Below are 18,949 nucleotides of genomic sequence, written 5' to 3'. Positions count from 1 at the left end.
GCAGTGGCACTTTCTCCCACACTGTGCGGAGGGACGAGGGTTTTATTTATCAGCTGAGCTGAGATCCTTTCAGCTCTGTGCGGCCGGCTATTCACTGAGATGATCCGGGAGAGAAAGGGCGTGACTTACCATCTGCAGTGAAGATACACACACACACACACAAACACAGGGAGAATAAACATACACCTGAGTCAGTTTCATCACATGTGGAGTGGAAGAAAAAACATGTGCAGGTTACAAAAGGATAAAGAAGGCAGATCTAAAACGTCTTGAAAAGCTACAAATCAATCCGAGAAAAGACACAGAAGCCGAACACTGAAGCATTTCCTTTACAATACTGTTGGTCCATGCAGTTCAACTTTGTTCTGCAATGCAAGCGATCTTCATTCTTCTATAAACTCACAGCAAACAGAAATACCAGATGGAACAAAGACAAGCACAGAAAATTAAATAACAGGATTCAAAGCAATTACGTATCTTGGAAACGACTCTGTTTTTAACCGTTGTGCCAAACAGTCATAAAAAATTAACTCTACGAGCCTCAGAGTGCTTTATTATCTTTAATAAATTAAGCTAAGCAGAAAGGACAGGAAAAATAAAACAAAGCTCTACCCCGCAGCATTTTCTTTAAGATCTATTGCCTGTGGGAGTTTGTGGGAATTAAAGACATTTGTGTAGATGACAGAAAAAGAGCAAAAAAAAAAGCAGCTTTTAAAGAATGCAGAGGTTAAAAATCTGGAAGATTAAGGGTGTTCATCCATAAAACACATGCTTTCATGATTCTGTTTAAGATTTACTGATTGCTCCATTTTGGTTTCGGGATGGCTGTATCCCGACTTTCCAAACTCTCTGCAGCTTCTCTCAAAGGAGTCTCTGTTCTGGGACGAGCCCCAGAGGCTACAGTCGGATGGTGTAACGCAACACTCCTCAAGGTCAGGGAATTTTCCAGAACATTTGAAGGGACACTCACCCATGTGACTTTTCTGTCTGTCTGCCTCAGGACAAATCTGCAGAAGACTTGTCACCTGAAACCTAAATGGCACCGCAGTCCCCCCACTTCCCCTTCTTCTTTTCCCCTCTAAGTCTAAGACGACTCTGGGACCCTCAAGGAGAAAAAGATTACATTCATGTGCTTCAGCCTGACACAAAGACGGCCCTCATCCTGTTTGACGTCTCTCAAAACTTTGCCTGGATGTAAGGATGGCTTCCATTCTCTCCGCATCTTGATTATTGTGTATTTTGTTCATTTTTAGGATCAGATCTCTCTTCCACAGATAAAAACACGAGACGTTCTGAGATGTTGCAGTCATGTTCACGTCAGCTTTACGAGGACACAAAAACAAACAATGGAGCTTCAAAAAATGTCCGAAAAATAACATCTTAGAAGTAAATCTCTGATGGTGCCAAGTCGCTGAGTATGAACAAACAAATTCACAAGAGATTTAAGAAACTGTTTGACATTTGGGGGAAATGCATTAATTTCCTTTGTCTGTAACTTAATTAACATCTTTATTGTTTGATCTGTATACAAACAAAAAAGTCTGCTTCTGCCTGTTAATTTTTCCACCCCCTAAGAAAACAAGTACGATAATAAACTCTTCCTTTAAACGTGCCTGAAATGTCATCCTTTCATTCCCACGAAACAACCTCTTTTCCACAATAACGCAGTATGATAATTCCTCAACAGCTGTATAAACACTGCACTCCAACTCCACATTGTAGCCACAATAATTTATCATTCCTGCGTCAGTGTTTCGCTCCCGGTCGATGGAGAAAAGATATTCCTGGACGACTCGGCGACTGCTAAACAAGCTGGTGTTTGTTTCAAACCGAAAACTGTTTGCCCAGGAGACGCTGAATCATGTCGGTTATGCGGTCTAAAATCAAACTGCGTATTACATCATGCTTACTACCCCTACCTCACCAAAGACAAAAACACAAGTCTAATAATGTGCACCGGTCCTTCCTGAGATCAGGCTGCTTGAAGGCCACGGGGGCTTTGAGTGGGGCTGTTACGTTTGCCGCAGCTTAAAATCAGCGTTCTCTTCTGAATCGTATAGTAAATGGATTTATGAGAGCAAACGGACACGTGTGACATCTAATCACTCTCCCTCTCATGAACGCGACAGGACCACACACAAAGGATAATTACTGCTGTTAATAATTCATGGTCCCCCCTCCCCAGTTACCAAAGTGAAACTGAGCTCTACTTGTGGTTAATTTGCAGGTTCCAGCAACAGTAACAAAAGTGTGGATGCATGCTGAAGCTGCATGAGTCCCATGTTTAAAAAACAGGCAAGTACACACTTTACTGTGCCTCTAACTCTGCCAGTTCCAGCACAAGTTAATGTTAATATAATATATGTCTGTGTGGATTTTTTTATGGTAAAATATTCAATTTTTCACAGGAAAAGTCAGAGGATCACTATTTAGATGCAAAATCTTTACAAAATGAGACAGATTATAAATATTTGCTGAGATATTTCAGACAAAAGTGAAGATCTGACTGACCAAATAACACTGGCTAACCTTCCTGACCCCAAGTATGATCCCACCGTACTTTGCAGCTTAGTTAATCGCATCCTTTCTTCTGGGAGAAAATAGGAGAACAGAATTAAATAAAACAGACACACGAAGAAAAAGGAAATGCAGACAGACAAGAGACAGGAGGAGCTGTGGAGGTCTTTTTTTTTTTTTTGCCAGATCACCGATATTACTCCAGTGGAGTGGGCACAAACTCACTGACTGACCATTAATTCACATTCATATTAAATGAGCCAGCAAATATTTAATCAGAGAGGATTTCAGGACGGAAACGTCAAAGTTAATCTTCGGCAAGCAGGCGGACGGCCAGCTTTGCTTTTGCTGCAGGCAAACGCCGCCACAAGTCAATCCATAAATATTCTTCCTATGGGACTCGTTGGGCAAGGAGAGGAATGAATGTTTCACCTCTACAGTCAAGAAACAGACAACTGTCAACTAGCACGGACAAGTGGTGGCTTCGAACAAGGAGCAATGGGAAGAAATCAGCAATAAAATATCTGCGCTCTACTCTGCCTTTGTTTGCAGGTTGTTAAATGTTGATGCTGATCACCTGAAGTGCACAGATCGGGTTTGAGAGTCTTTTCATCCTCTCAGCTCAGCATCAATTTTCATGTTCCTGATGAAAGATTCAAATATTGTCCATAAACAGTTTATTGCTGTAAAATGTACTGAATAAATGCATATTCACAGCTATAAACAAAACACCGCCCACATGCTAAACTGACCATAAGCTGAGCAACCGCCTCTCCACATTGTTAGAATACTTTATGCAGTTAAAGACTGGTAAAAACAACCATGCTGCGACAGAGATGATACCAGCAGGAAAAAGGCTCTATTAGAGTGGTTATGCAATACTTGATTTTGCATAACTGCTCTGATTCAGGACAGGAAGAGAAAAGTTATTTCACACCCAACAAGATGTGATCTTTAGTGGATTTGGTTTTTAGACCTGTTATACTTAGTCATGACAGAGGCAGAAAAAATATCCAGTTATGTTACATGACTCTGCAGATCCTCTCCAGGTTGCCAATTTGCTTTGCTTTCGTTCTTTTCACCAGTTCGTGAAGTGCAAATCAACTGTACGGAATCAGCTATGATATCCTCCCACAGTTTTTAAATGGGAAAAATACCGGAAAACAAGTGTTTGGTAAAGCGAGGTTGTGTTTGGTCCGCAGTGGGGGGAAATAAAAAGCAAGGACAGTCATTAACAATGCGTTTACACACGAGGGAAACACACACTGTTGTGATGGAAACTAGCAATATCAACAGTGGCAGGAAGAAGAGGTTATCAGGACTCTGGTGCCAGCATTACTGGGAGGGGAAATCATTTGAGGTTTCTTCAAATGCCCTCTTTGTCCCTGTTTGTACAACTTCGAGTCCCATCCTGTAAAAGAGCCGTTCTGTGGGACGTCTTCTTTCCTTTAGCAGCAGAGGGGGTTAACAATGATAGCGGCAGCAGCCCTGACCCTCCCCTCACCCTGGGGCCCGTCCTTCCGCTCTCCTGGTGTGTTTGGCCTGCCAGTGCGCATTAGCTATGACTGTCAAATCACATCAAACTAAAGATCGCATTCCTCCCCCGGTGACATTACTAAGCATGTTTGTTTTTACGCGCAGATTCTTCCATTCATCCGGCTGCAAAGTTGCCTTATTGCAGTTTGAAATGTCAAAGCAGAGGAGTTATTGAGAGCTCCTCTTTAGCATACAGTGTATAAATGTGTTTATTTCAACATTGGTTTTAGGTGTTTTTCAATGAAAACTTTATGGAAGACATCTGCAGTCTAGAAAAAGATCCATCTCATGTAAAAACTGAGAAAGCTCAAATAAACCACTGCCAAAGTTTTGCTGATCTGCAGAAGAGATTCAAGTGGCTCGCTCAGCACAGATGGCAACTCTTAGGAGCGCATGACCCCTGAAAACTGGAGTGTGAACATGACTGTGTCGAGTAACAACAGGATTATACTGCCAAAGCAGTTTTCTTCCTTTAGCGTTTGGCAAAAGCTGCTGTGGTATGTGCTACAGTTTTGGCTTCCCATCTTGTTGTAAGCCATTTTAATTAAAACTGTGTTTATCTCACTGTGTGTTCACATTAGTGATTGGCTTAATGCCCAATACACTTCATTAGTGGTGGCCACTCACAAGGAAACTCATCAGCAAAGATGCAAGAATCACCGCACGGCGACAAATCCCATGAAGTAAAGCACTCTGCTCACAAACGTTTTATTACGAATGGTTCAATTTTAAACTTTCTCCCAAATCCAACAACATAACTAGGAACCATCACATCCAGCAGGTTCCTGACACCTCAAAGTATCACTTAACATATCCTGTGATAAAGTTTCTAAATATAATGCTCCACTATCAGCACTGCCTTGTAATGCATGCTGTTTATTATTGGCTCGTCTGTCTAGAACCTCTGTATGTCTGGATATTTTTAAAAATGTTAACTATCTGATAAAAGTATGACAGAATTTGAGTACGTGTGATTAAAAGTGTGTTAAAACTGACTTGGGACGATGGCCTGCTTAAAAGCGAATAATGTAAGCTGTTAGATTTTGTGTGTTTAGACTTTTTCAGAATTATCTGTTTAACTTCATTTTAGGCTTGAGCAACAAACCTTTGGACACGCTGCAACATGTAACTTAAACATTGTGATAAAAGCTCTGAATTGAGTTATAGAGGTTCCATGATGTGCAGCCAATCAGTGTATGAATGTAATCACAGACCGTAAGGTTCAGCAGAGGTTTACGTGACAGAAATAATGATGACACGACGCATATGTTAGCCAAGTTTTAAGAGGATACAAAGTTTACAAGAGGACCAGCACTACCATTTTTATTATTGAGAGCATATTTCAGGCTGACATAATCAGCATGTGTGTAAATAAATGATGATAGCAGATTAATAATCCACAAATATTTGGCTTTCATCCACCAAAGTTCAAGGTCAACTCAATGATTTATTTGTCAAATATTTACAAATATTGTCAACATATGGAATAGCACCATATAGGATTTAAAACTCCGTGAATCGCTACCTTATCATGGTGGAGTTCGTGGTTTGTGTGTCCCAGGGATCCCAGGAGCTATGTTGTCTGGGGGCTTTTGCCCCTTGGTAGGGTCTCCCATGGCAAATAGGTCCTGGGTGAGGGACCAGACAAACAGTGATTCAGAAGACCCTTATGAGGAAAACATCGAGGGAACAGTTTACCCTACCTGGGATAGGGTTACCGGGGCCCCACCCTGGAGCCAGGCCCGGGGAGGGTGCCCGAGGGCGAGCGTCTGGTGGCCAGGCCCGGCCGGGCACAGCCCAAAAAGGGGACATGGGCCCATCCTCCCGCAGGCCCACCACCCGCAGGAGGTGCATTGTGGGGTTTGGGTGCATTGTGTGCCGGGCGGCGGCCAGGAGAGGAGGCCCTGGCGGACTGATCCCCGGCTACCAAGACTGGCAATTGTGACATGGAATGCCACCTCTCTGGTGGGGAAGGAGCCTGAGTTAGTGCGTGACGTTGAGAGGTACCGGCTAGATATAGTCGGGCTCACCTCTATGCATGGCTTGGGCTCTGGAACCAGTCTCCTGGAGAGGTGCTGGACTCTGTCTCAGTCTGGAGTTGCCCCTGGTGAGAGGCGGCAGGCTGGGGTGGGTGAATTCTAATCTCCCCTCAGCTTGCTGCCTGTACGTTAGGGTTCTTCCCGGTGGATGAGAGGGTTTGTTCCCTGGGCCTTAGGTTCGGGGAACGGGTCCTGACTGTCATCTGCGCTTATGCGCCGAGTGGCAGTTCAGAGTACCCAGCCTTCTTAGAGTCCCTGGGTGGGGTGCTGGAAGGTGCTCCACCTGGAGACTCTGTTGTCCTACTGGGAGACTTCAATGCTCACGTGAGTAACAACAGCAAGACCTGGAGGGGCGTGATTGGGAGGAACGGCCTCCCTGAACTGAACCTGAGCGGTGTTTAGTTATTGGACTTCTGTGCAAATCACAGTTTGGCCATAACGAACACCTTGTTCGAACATAAGAGTGTCCATAAGTGCACGTGGCACCAGGACACTCTAGGCCGCAGGTCGATGATCGATTTTGTAATCGTATCACCAGACGTGCGACCATATGTTCTGGACACTCAGGTAAAGAGAGGGGCTGAGCTGTCAACTGATCACCACCTGGTGGTGAGTTGGATCAGGTGGCGGGGGAGGACGCTGGACAGACCCGGTGCACCTAAACGCGTAGTGAGGGTGTGTGAAGTTGCTGCATTATTGAGCCCGAACCAAATGGTGGACACCAGAGGTGAGGGGAGCCACCAGGCTGAAGAAGGAGTCCTATCGGGCTTGGTTAGCCTGTGGGACTTCGGAGGCAGCTGACAGGTACTGACAGGCCAAGCAGAATGCGGCTCGGGCAGTGGCTGAAGCAAAAACTCGGGTGTGGGAGGAGTTCGGAGAGGCCATGGAAAAAGACTTTCGGACTGCCTCGAAGAGATTCTGGCAAACCGTCAGGCGTCTCAGGAGAGGAAAGCGGTGCTCTACCTGCACTGTGTATAGTGCTGGCGGAGCGCTGCTCACTTCGACTGAGAAAACTGACGAGCAGTGGAAGGAATACTTCGAGGACCTCCTTAATCCCACTGACACGTCTTCTGAGGAGGAAGCAGAGTCTGGGAATGAGGGGGATGACCCGCCAATTTCCGGGGGCGAGGTCACTGAGGCAGTTAAACAACTCCTTGGTGGCAGAGCCCCTGGTGTGGATGAGGTCCGTCCCAAGTTCCTGAAGGCTCTGGACGTTGTAGGGCTGACACGCCTCTACAATGTTGCGTGGAGATCAGGGGCAGTACACCTGGACTGGCAGACCAGGGTGGTGGTCCCCATTTTTAAGAAGGGGGACCGCAGAGTGTGTTCCAACTTCAGGGGGATCACACCCCCACGACCCAGTCCCGGATAAAGCGGAAGAAGTTGGATGGATGGATGGAGGATTTAAAACATCAAACTGATGATAATGCTCTGCAGAGCTTTTTAGATAGCCTGTTTCTTACTGCCACTGTTTGTATTGACAATACACAGGCATGTAGGGAATCATACATGCGGATGCTAAATATCATGTTACTTTCTTATGATTTTGTTATAATATATATGAATACATGTACGAAATTCCTGAATAAGTATAATATCTTTGGAAAACATTTACCAAACATGAAGGCTACACGTATATCTATATCCACATAAACAAAAAATAATTATAGTCAGTATCTCAAGTACATGAAAATGGGTTTCAACAGGACAAATTAACAAAATCCTGCACTTTGCATTTGTTTTTACTGCACCACAAACGTCTTAACGTAAGTTCAATGAGAACAAATAAAAAAAATGAACACATGTAAAATACAATGCGAGTCCTTTAAATGTAAATATTGCCCAGACAGAGAGCTGCCTTGGGGGAGGTTTGTGCTTTCTCTTGTTTGTGCTTCTGCATGTTGTTTATTCAGAGAGGTACATTACGACGGAAGTTCAACACTGCCATGCTTTCTCAGGGTTAGCTGGCTTAAAAAAAAATCCAGTTGGCAATAACCAGTGTCACATCTGTGGTTATCAACTGTTTCTGTGTGCTCGCTTAAAAAAGGGCATTTCACACCTCATATGACTCATCTTCCACACAAAATGAGTGCCGCCTACTAAATGGTAAAAAGAATCTACGAAGACTACAAAAAAATATAACAACAGACTGCAACCATGTTGAAGGAAGGTAGGACATGAATGCTGCAGAAAGCGTAAAATAAGTTTATTTTGAGTTAATATATTTATTCTAACGCTGAGTGCTCTCTGTGCTGCTGTTTATCTCTAAGGAAACTTCAAACTGGGTGCACTTAAATATTAAAGCCTACGTCCTATAGTGAAATATATTTTATTGATTCAACAGGTATTGTTGGTGTTCTGACACATATAAAAGTATAAAGGCATTTTCTGCACATTGTCCTGCACATTCCCAGCGAAAAATTGATGCATTAGTATTAACTAGTATTAAAAGAATTGGTGAAAATGTGCCATTTTCAGCAGTTTTTAAAGTGAAACTCCTGACCATTTTTCCATTCATAATCCAACCAAATTGTAGATTTGGATCAGAGTTAGCCACCTGAATGTACATAATATAACTCACTACATCTTAAACCCACAACTGCAAGCACGTAAACATTTGGAGCACTAATCTTAGCACTGAAGAAAAGAAAGGAAACGGTAAGCCTGCTAACAAACACGACACACACACACTCACATCTTTTTTTGTCATCAGTGATAATAATTGTAAAATACGACCTTTGTCAAATCACATTCTGCCCTGGAGAAAACTCAGTCCCGATCACTGCATCACTATGAATCATCTAATTGCTTAATTATTATTTTATCAGCATAGGTTTACGGCGAGACACTACGACACCAATCATTCATCTTTCCCAAACAAGAAGTTAATTATTCAATTTAGGAAAAGAGCGTCCGCATGATATTTCAACATGTGCGTGACATTTCTTTTTCTTTGCCAATGTGAAACAAGCAGTCACTGTATTCCTTCGTGTTGTTATGAAATGACTGTTGTACCTGGCCTGGTTAGTTAACCTCCCCCAAAAGCCAGTGGTAATTATGAACAGCATTACATTTGTTATTGGAGAGAGCTGAACGCACCAATGAAAGGAAAACATTTTAAGAACAACCCCCCCCCCCCCCCCCAAAAGCTTAAAAATTAAGCCCAGGATGGCAGGGAAAAGGCATCATTGTAATCCTGATAAAACTCCAGGTCCATTAAGCTCAGTGGTGACTTTTACTCAGAAAAAGAAGAGGTAAATTAAAGGGTCTAAAATAATGTAATCCTCTCCTTTGACTAGCCCACAGTAGCATTAAGCTGCAGAGCTTTAATAGAGTCACTGATGATCATGAACATTTCCACCAGAGCAGAGTGATAAGCAACTTATACAGTGAAAGCAAAGTGGAAGTGATAGAATAATAGCTCTATTGTGACTGCGGACACGAAGCAACAGAGTTGCAGCAGAGTTCAATTAGGAACGAGCAAAAAGCCAAAATCCAGATTAGCACAAAATTTTCTGTATATTTAAAAGAATGGAGAAAATAATGAAATAAGTTGTTTGACTCTATTTCGGGAGAGAACTGCTGGAAATGTTTTTGATGCCAACCGAATGACAGTTCTGGTATTAATAATGTGTCAGCAAGCTCCTAACAGAGATAAACATCCCAGATGCCTGCTGTGTGACTTTCTGACTCACCCTCGCTAGCTGCAGCACCCAGATCCCAGTTGGCCACATAGACGGGCATTTGAGAAACAATCACTTGAATTGGTTCTCTTTAATGGCTTCATAAAAGAAGTAATTATTCTGCAGCGGGAAGGCGCTGTCAATGGGAGATCAAATGATGTCTTCCACTATCCAACCTTAACAAAGCTCCTCATTCAGGACCTTACAGGGTATCCGCAGCTTTTTCTCAAAAAAGGAAAAGAGCTTGGTTTTTTGTTTTTTTTGCCCCACTTCTCTTCTCGCACCTTCACTAAGCACACAGGATCTCTGCTTTAATTAAAAGTGAATTCTCAAAGCTCAGCTCTGCTGTGAATCTCAGCGCTCTCTGCTTGAATACGCTTAAGGAGGGGATTGCGGAGGGTTTTCAGTGAATGTTTAGTTGGTGAGGAGGAAGAAGAGGAGGAGAAGGAGGAGGAGTGTTGGAGGTAAGGAGGGGAAAAGTCATGTGGAAAAATGGAAAGTTTCAACAGTCAACAATTAATCTAAAAGCACAAGACTCATTCGCTAGAGAAAATGTAGTTATTTATTAAGAGAGAACAAGGCAAGAGCTTAGACTTTAGAAAAGTGCAGTGCTGCAGCACTCATGAACGTGCATTTGCCTGATCTGTATTTGGTATCACTCATTATCAAACATATTAATATTTATGGGAATCTGTTTACTATTTGTGAGCTTGATTTTTGAGTACTCTTCATTTAGTGCCCACTGTTACCATCATTGTTTGTGGGAAACATATTAGCATGGCTGAGGCTCTGCTCCACTTATTGGATCTGCTCCATTTATTGTTATCATTTATGACAATAAATCACTTTTTTGAGGGCCTAAACATGCTTGAAAACTCATGAGTTTTGCACACGCATCAGAAATAAGGATTCAATGTTTTATGGATCTCAGTACCCTCGGCACATACTCTGGCCTACATGAATGAAATCTGTTGCACATTAGATTTCCACTGTGGGATCAACACATGACATACAGCAACAAGACATACAGTGGCTATGTCCCAATTAAGAGACCGCACGCTTGAAGTACGCGCACTACGCGTACTACGTACGTGCGTACTATAAGTACGAGAAGTGCGGAAGTGAGAGGCTTGTGAAATGGGACGGTCTAGCCCTTCGTTGCGCTGTTCAGGTTGCCTAGCAACCATGATACTAACCGCGAAAAACGTTACATACAGCTTTGTTTGACAGAAAAGAAGGAGAAAAATGTTTTGTCATGACATCACTTTGATTAGTTGAGTATCTGAGGCTGAGGCCACGGGACTGTAAAACATGATTGTTGGGCTTCATTTCTGTGCTGAACAGTCATTTAGAGATTAGTTAGTAAATAACAATTAGCTAATGTTGTTCATGAGACTAAAATCATCTCACTGTGGTAATGTAAATATAATATGGCCAATATTATATTATTGTCAGATTATTATGATATATATATATATATATATATATATATATATATATATATATATATATATATACACACATATACATATATATACGTATACATATACATATATATATATGTCACTTATTTATGTGCGAATGTTTAATAACGAAGAACATTAAAACATTGCCGACATGTGGCCAACAGCAAAGTTATGTGACATTAGTGAAGTTTGTGCTTTCCTCTCTCTCTCTCTCTCTCTCTCTCTCTCTCTCTCTCTCTCTATATATATATATATATATATATATATATATATATATATATATATATATGTGTGTGTGTGTGTGTGCGTGTGTATGTATATATATATGTGTATGTATAAAAAAAAACACCCAGCACGCCCCTGCGGGCAGTTTATCTTTCAAGCTCGGGTCCTCTACCAGAGGCCTGGGAGCTTGAGGGTCCTGCGCAGTATCTTAGCTGTTCCCAGGACTACGCTCTTCTGGACAGAGATCTCCGATGTTATTCCCGGGATCTGCTGGAGCCACTCGCCTAGCTTGGGAGTCACCGCACCTAGTGCTCCGATTACCAAGGCAAGAGACGTGTATATATATATATATATATATATATATATATATATATATATATATATATATATTAATAATCTGACAATATTATAATACTGGCCATATTATATTTACATTACCACAGTGAGATGATTTTAGTCTCATGAAAAACATTAGCTAATTGTTATTTACTAACTAATCTTGAAATGACTGTTCAGTACAGAAATGAAGCCCAATAATCATGTTTTAGTCCTGTGGTCTTGGCCTCAGATACTCAACTAATCAAAGTGATGTCAGAACAAAAATGAATGACCAAAAAAACATTTTTCTCCTTCATTTATGTCACACAATGCTGTATGAGACGTTTCTCGCGGTTAGTATCATGGTTGCTAGGCAACCTGAACAGCGCGACGAAGGCTAGACCGTCCCATTTCACAAGCCTATCACTTCCACACTTCTCGTACTCATAGTACGCACCGTACGTAGTACGCGTAGTGCGCGTACTTCAAGCGTGCAGACCCTGAATTGGGACACAGCCAAGGTTATACTGTTGATGTCCTTAATCAAGATTCCGTCCAGACTTCCGCTTGAAAGCATGAAATGCGTCATCGATATGGATAAAAGAGTGAGGACCACGTCATCTCTGCTCAAAGCTTTAATTCTTTTTTGTTTGGGAAAATTATACTTTGAGGGGAAATGAGCATAAATAATCTGCTAAATTGTATTCTCTGCTTAGTGCCAGAAAACAACACTAGCATCACTCAGGAGTGTGAAAAACAAGGCCAGGGGACCAGAATAAGCCTGGCAAAGACCCGAATCCGGCCCACTAGTAACCTTTGGAAAATGTGATGAAGGGCATCATTTCCTGCTAAACAATTAAAAAACATGAAAGTTCCTGTCATTTTCACCATCTACCATAGAAATTATAGAAATAAAGTGGGTCCACAAAAGGGAAAAAAGGAGATTTTCTGGGCAATGAGCTGCCAGAACTTTTTTCTGTAATTTTACAAATTTATTTATTTGTGCTGCATTTACTACATAACCATTTTTTTAAATTCTTCTTTGTCTTATATTAAATGGGATTAAATATGTAATTAAACATATGACACACTGACAGAAATGTGGATTTTACTGGTTCGGCCCACTTAAGATCAAAGTGGGGTTTATGTGGTCCACTAAGTTCTAACATGAAAGGTTTAGAGGCCTTCGTTACTTATTTATCAAAATAAAATGTTGTGTTACTGTTAGCACTGCACTCGTCCATGATGCACATAATCCATCGTCTTTGCCAAGATGATCAAACACAATTCGGTTTTCTGCTATTCCCTCTTGCTGAGTGAAAAGGCAGCGCTAGAGCTCATCTCTGATTTAAAGACCACTTAATGTAGAAACAACAAAGGGGACTTACTTAGAATCGGCTTAGCAGTTTAGTTGTATCTCGCAAAAAAGACCTCTACATAAGTCATTGGGAGGAGGTCAAAAAGAGTGGAGGGTGTATAAAATGCGGGGTTTCAGAAGAGATGAGAGCTCTGGATCCTCAGTCCCACATGTTTTTGGCAGCAATTAGTTATAGCATATAAATGGACTACCAAAAACAGAGCTGGAAGAACAGTGACTATTGGATTTGCATTCACCAAGCGGACAGAATACAACAACTCCAAACGCAAGCTTGTGGTTATCTAAGCTCGTGTATGTCTAAGCATATGCTCGCCATCGTGTTTTCCGTGCCAGCTTGGGTTGGCCAGGAGATGTTTTTACATGTTATTGCCCACGAGTGACCACAAAAAAATGAAAGAGATTTGACAGATTAGAAAAAAAGCTGAATTATCCCTTTACAGGTGCAAATATGCATAACTCTATTTTTTTTTTTTAGCAGAATAACTACTGCAGATCAGAGGTTCGACCGCTTTTCGGGCTAAAAACACCAAAAGGAAGCATCTTTTGTCTGTAATGATCAGAACTGCATCCTCTCGTACTCATGGAGTACGGCTTAACTTATTCCCTGAGGAAGATGTTGACACAACTGTCCTTGTGTATCACACAGCTCCTTCTGGACCGCTAGGCAGGGTAAGAACAGAAAAACAGTCGAGTGCTTGGTGGTGCAGCAGGAGGGGAGACAGACCCTCCACTGTATGACACGCATTCAAGCTCCCATGTCAACGAGCAGCCACTCTGCTGAAGTGTCTTTAAGCAAAGAGCTGGATCCTCCAGCACTGTTGTTCTGCAGCTCTTCACTCTCACCTCCCACAGCAAGGGAAAATGAAAGGAACACTGTTGTTATTGTTACGCAAATACAATGAACAACAGAGCAGACAGGAAATAATCGTTAAACAAAACAATCATTAACGTGGGTTTCAAATGCTCTGAAGACACTTTTGTTTTTACGCCATAGGTATTAACAAAATCTCACTTCCTGTATTCTGAAGTCTTTTTTGGTTCCTGTAAGGACTCACAGTGGTCTAAACCCTATGCAGCTGAAATTGCTGTCACCTAAAGAAATCATTTTAAATTTATTGATTAGGTTTTTTTAAAAAATAAATTAAGACTTTGACGTTTGAGTGCTACATATGTCTGGAACACTCCCAACATGATTAAAGAGGTTACTCAGCAAGCTGTATGGACTATAAAAGGTGATCCTGTCCATGGTACCACATGCTGGGATGACTTCAGCAGATATAAAATCTTGAAACTGCAAGCTGCTGTCTCAGCATGAAGCTCAACGAACAACAGGATTCTGTAAAAGACTCGAGTATGTAGTATTTTTCCACTTCATTCTGTCACTTTATGTGCTTTTTAGATATAAAGAAAATTCTCATTCTCTTCGGCGCGAGCAAAAACTACACAGGCATGTCTGTTGCCTAACATTTCAATGCATCTGAAATGTCCCTCATTCATATTTCTCCAAGTATCATTACACAAAATATATATGATGAATGTGATATTATTGCATTGTTATTTAGACCGTATGCTACATTTCACCCTTCCATCTGATTAATGTAGAAGCTAATCTGCAGTGTCTGCAGAAATACATTAAATTGCATTTGTTAATAATATACTTTATCTATGAAATCTGAACCTAAATAGGTGCCAGTTAGTAAAGTAAAAAGTGTGACATTTTCTGGGAAATATATAGCAGAGTAGAAGCAAATAAATGCAAAACGTACCTCAAAATCTTTTGTAAGCACTCAGCTGGAGTCCACTACATAAAAGCATACGTTTTCCCAGAAAGCGGATGAAATGATCCGTTTTGCAATTCTACAAAGTTAAACAGCAAACATCTTGAGCTAAGTTCCTTACGAGATTGCAGTGACAGTTGAGTAGTTATATATGTTGAAATAAACCACGAAAAAAAACATTAATGTTTTCAATTTACAGTGTTTGCACAGACCGCAGCACCAGCAGAGCAGAAGCTTATGCAGCCAAAGCATATGTTTTGAATCATGACTGAAAATTATTTTCTCACTTCACTGGAGAAATGTTCTCTTGCCGCTAGTATTGCAGAAGTCTATATTGCATTTACCACCTACACAAACAACCCACAGCAAAATCTCAAGTAACTGACACCCATACTGGTGGAGTGTCAAAACAGCAACTTATCTGCACTGAACATCACAGCAGCCTCGTACCGACTGACTTTATTTTACTTTACAAAAAAGATAATGAAAGGATAGCATGACAACAGTCTGCTCATCTGTCGTGGAGCGCTGTTGTACACAAGCTGTTTAGCAGTTTTTGATGAGCTGTTCGGTGTGAACAATTACGCAGGGCAGTGAGCTGGGTGCAGTGGTCTGGATGCATTCATCGGAGGAACATGAAGAGCGTACATATAATAGGATGCTCTGTAAGCACGCCTCACAAAATGTGTAGTGAACCGCGCGCCTCATCAGCATCGCGCAAATCTGCGTGCAAAAGGTCGAGCAGCACCAGAGGCCTACTGTCAACATATCTTTTCCAATTAGATATGAAGATTGTTAGAGGCCTCGCTGCTTTTACGTTCTATTTTTATTCAAATGATGGTGTTGTTGATAAGTTGCTGATGTTCTGATGTCCTCGCTGTTGGTCCCGTCAGTTCAATATTCCCATGACTGAACACTGATAATAACCACTGCGATAATGTGCTTGTCAAATTCACACGTATTTTAAGACTGGAGGGGAACTAAGTGGGTTTTGTGTAGGAGTATGTTAAGATATGCACTTCCTTTACTTAAGAACTTTTCATTAGTTTCTTTTTCTTTAATGTAATGTGGCAGAATATCGAACAGAATTTAGGACAAGGACTATCTGCCTTCTCTAAATTCTGCTTTGTTTTGAAAATCAAATCCTTTGAAGAAAAGGAAGAGAAAGAGAAAGCTTACACTTTGTGTGTGCATGTCTGTGTCTGTGTGTGGTAATGCAGTGTTGTGCCACACTATTGTGATGTGCAACAAAGTTACCATAACATAAATTATTTAAATTTTAAAATGACAACTTGGTAATTGTGTGAAGATTTAGGTTGAGGTCAGGTTCACAGGAGTTGAGGTTTATTCGTTTTGCTAAATTGGCAGCAGGGATTTAAGAGTCTGCTGTCTCCCCAACACCCATGTATTTATATTTCCAATTATAAATCTTTGTTTCAGCTAAGAATGTTAATGTAAGTCACAAAACAATGCTTTCACAATAATCTGCTCACGATAATCAAAATACGGTGATTCTTCTACGGTGCATATCTGGGTAACTAAGCCACGAAAAATAACTCCAAGAAACCAAAAATAAATTAAGCAGGAATTTGTTTTGCATGCTTGCAAAACTGATTTTTGGCAAGAAAAAGCGTTGTTGATGCTTTGTCCCACTTTGAGTTTTCACATCTTACTTCAGCATTAACCCAAAGAATATATGTAATGCAATAACGGGGGTTTGTCTTTAGAAAACCATGAAGAAAATAAATAAGTACAAAGTGCAAAATTTAAACCAAACCGAGTCAAAATCAGGTCTCCTGGTTTCTAAATAACAGAAACAGGAACTAACACAATGGAAACCAAAATAAGTAAAGCTGAAAAAGAATCCATCTGACTTAAATCTGCAGATATCTTGGTTTTGCTGCATACTGACAAAATGCCAAACACTGTTTGGTCGGAAAGGAGTGGCCTGGGAAATAAAAAGAAGACCACTTCCTGTGGATACTGTAATTATGAATCTTCATATATCCCTCAAACAAAAACCAAAATATAATGAATAAAAGATGTATGTGTTTCAAATAAATAGATTCAAAGTAAGCAAATTATGCATGATAATACTGGACAAACAGAGGATAAAATGAAAGGACGCTTGTATGGCACGTTTGAGAAATGCTGATGCAGTGGTGCAGGGTTGTATTGTTCTGATAACAAGATGCACTGTGTATTATTGAAAGTGACAGAGCATTTCAGGGCAGTGGTATCCTATTGCATTGTTATGTAAGTCTTGTTTGAGACTAATAAAAAAGATAGAGGCTGGTATCTCCCATGCACACAGCCCTTCTGCTTCGAGGGTTGAAACAGAAGCGGGTTTATTTAAAATGAGGTTGGTAGGGGCTCGTCAGACCCATCTTCTCCCACTGTCTCAAGAATTTCACTCTGACCAGTATATCTTAGAGATTCTTGTTTTTCCCAATGGCTTATGCTACGGTAGACGTAGAAATGGCTACAGTATCTGGGGATTTCTGACAGCTGCTTGCTTTGGGCTCGCAGAAAGGAGCGTGCCTCAGTGCTGCAGCCTGTATGAATAAAATATGATGTGCACATAGAGTAGTGCTTCACTGTTGCTCTGATGCAACATGGAACAACATCTCTAAAGCAAAGGAAGAAAGAAGAGAGCTGCCTGTGTTTACAACTGAGTATGTGAGATACAGAAACGGAAGTCTATGAGGCAACTGGGTGACGACAGTGAGGTGCTCAGTAATTTTCCCAAGGAAATTTTCACATTTCAAACATGCAGTTGCATTTATTTAAATGCTCCGGTCACCTGGGCCCCAAATACACATTTACTCACTTCCTTCTTCTTCTTGTGCTGCAAAGAGCTTTGGTTTTTATCTCCACCTCCCTAAGGGAGTGTGCATTAGAAGAAAAAGACCCAGTGAAGTCTGCGGACTAAGCTGTGAACACAGCAAAAACAAAACAAACAAAAAAAACACAGAGGCGAAGATTTATCATGGAGTACTTTGGATTATGAATTCTTTAAGGTCTGGAATAAACAGAGAGCGATTAGCCCCTCTAAAAGGCCCTGTAGTTAATCCAGGAGAGCGCTGAACATTCAAGCAGTCATTTCCAGGCTGGGTTACTTCTCATGGTTTCTGCATTTACTGCTCTGCATGTGGGAAATGTTGTGGAGATGATATCTCTAAAAGAATAGACGTGATAATGCATTCATACTGTGTTAGGTCAAAAACAAATAAACAAGAGACTGCAGGAACTGATTAGAGCCTGATCTGTAGCATATTTAAGTAGTAATTGTGCAGATGACACAACAGAATTCCCATATGCTGCAAACTACTTAGCATGCAAGCAGAGAAGTCTAAATAAACAGCTGAAAGTTGTGGATAAATAGCTGAAGTGTCACAGTACGAAAGGAGAGCTTCTTGAACAATTCCAGGATGTTTTGTGTGGATTCACGAGGGCAAGTGTTTTCTTAACGAAATAACACAGAATAACTGCATAAAGTAATTTCTTCAAGAGGCCGGAAACCACTAGAGTCGAGAGCCTTACACTGAAAATAATGTGTTCTGAGCCGAGTCTGAGTGCAGCCAGATCGCGTTTAAGTTGCCAGTTGACTGAGGAGAGGGGCTGAACTGGGAGTCGGTGAGGCACCGAGTGAAAACTCGAGCTGAGTCATCCTACCACCCCCGAGCAACCTAGGAAACATCTGCACCATCACCGAGAGAGGGGAGGTGATGAGGGTTGACATGGCGTGGCGATGGGCTCGTGCTTGGCCAGGCGTGGTGCAGTCACTGCGTGTGATAGCTCCCAACATCTCATCCAACCTGAGCAGCATTACTGACAGATGGAGAACATTAGCACAGAGGAGGAGTTCATGTGTGCGCGCTCTGCTCACTGCCAGATTCAGAAAAGTAGCCGATAAGGGGATAGACTTAGCCGCTTATCCTGCTTGCTGCTGGAAATTAATGGAACAACATGTAAGGCTGAGTGTAAGAATAATAAGCCCCTACTTTAG

General features: G+C 41.4%; 1 protein-coding gene across 1 annotated transcript in view; it reads right to left on the bottom strand.

Annotated features, from left to right (window-relative positions):
- Nucleotides 1–27: 27 nt before the first annotated feature.
- LOC146506798 (sodium- and chloride-dependent GABA transporter ine) overlaps nt 28–18,949 on the bottom strand; it is a 60,718-nt gene continuing 41,796 nt past the window's right edge. The window contains exon 13 of the mRNA XM_085181216.1: nt 28–132. Coding sequence (XP_085037342.1) covers nt 88–132 — 45 coding nt within the window. The 3' untranslated portion in view covers nt 28–87. The remainder of the gene's footprint in view (nt 133–18,949) is intronic.

The sequence above is a fragment of the Neolamprologus multifasciatus genome, chromosome 12 (genome assembly GCF_963576455.1).
Source record: "Neolamprologus multifasciatus chromosome 12, fNeoMul1.2, whole genome shotgun sequence".
Lineage (NCBI taxonomy): Eukaryota > Metazoa > Chordata > Actinopteri > Cichliformes > Cichlidae > Neolamprologus > Neolamprologus multifasciatus.
The sequence above is the reverse complement of the archived record's forward strand: the minus strand, read 5'-3'. Positions and strand labels throughout refer to the sequence as shown.